This window comes from Penaeus monodon, chromosome 27, assembly GCF_015228065.2.
Source record: "Penaeus monodon isolate SGIC_2016 chromosome 27, NSTDA_Pmon_1, whole genome shotgun sequence".
Taxonomy (NCBI): domain Eukaryota; kingdom Metazoa; phylum Arthropoda; class Malacostraca; order Decapoda; family Penaeidae; genus Penaeus; species Penaeus monodon.
Genome location: NC_051412.1, coordinates 37,227,257 through 37,227,918, shown reverse-complemented (window position 1 = coordinate 37,227,918; position 662 = coordinate 37,227,257). Strand labels below are relative to the sequence as shown.

At 38.5% G+C, this 662-nt stretch overlaps 1 protein-coding gene across 1 annotated transcript in view; it reads left to right on the top strand.

Annotated features, from left to right (window-relative positions):
* LOC119590831 (xanthine dehydrogenase/oxidase-like) overlaps positions 1 to 662 on the top strand; it is a 26,787-nt gene that overhangs the window by 5,699 nt on the left and 20,426 nt on the right. The window contains 2 exon segments of the mRNA XM_037939587.1: positions 37 to 94; positions 548 to 644. Coding sequence (XP_037795515.1) covers positions 37 to 94; positions 548 to 644 — 155 coding nt within the window.

Genomic DNA, 662 nt, shown 5'->3' with positions numbered 1-662 from the left:
GGTGTGCAACTAATAATGAATGGGTTTCCATTACAGGTCCAAGAGCCGAATGTCGACCCAGAAATGACTTTGCTGACGTTTCTGCGTGAGAAGTGTATCCTTTGCTCGCCAGTTCTATCTCGGTTATTTTGAGAAGGAGGCATTCCTGTTTTTCCCCGCACTCTTCTCTTGAAAAGATTTCAACGCAATTGTTGATTTACATCAAGTTCTACAGAGCAATAACAGTGGCCTTTTTTAACGAATGTTTTCATTCGTCTTTTGAATTTACAATTATTTCTTATTTTATTCTTGGCTTGAGACCATCACTGGATGAAGAGAGATTATTAGGATGATCTGGCGTATCATGGTGGGATGTCTCAGGCAAATTATATGCAGAACAGAAGCGCCTGTGTTCTTTCTTTGTCAGATAGATAGATAAAATGTATTTGATTTTTGGAATCCAAATTTCAATCCTTGATTTTGTTCAGTCTATTACCGACTCCAAATAATGGTACAATTTCGTGTAGTATTTTAACATTGTATGTATTTTCCTTAATTCTGTTTTTAGTACGATTATGCGGAACGAAGAATAGCTGTGGAGAAGGAGGGTGTGGTGCCTGTACTGTCATGGCGTCGAAATACGATCGAGGACGAGATGAAGTGAGGTAAGTGCAGATTACTTA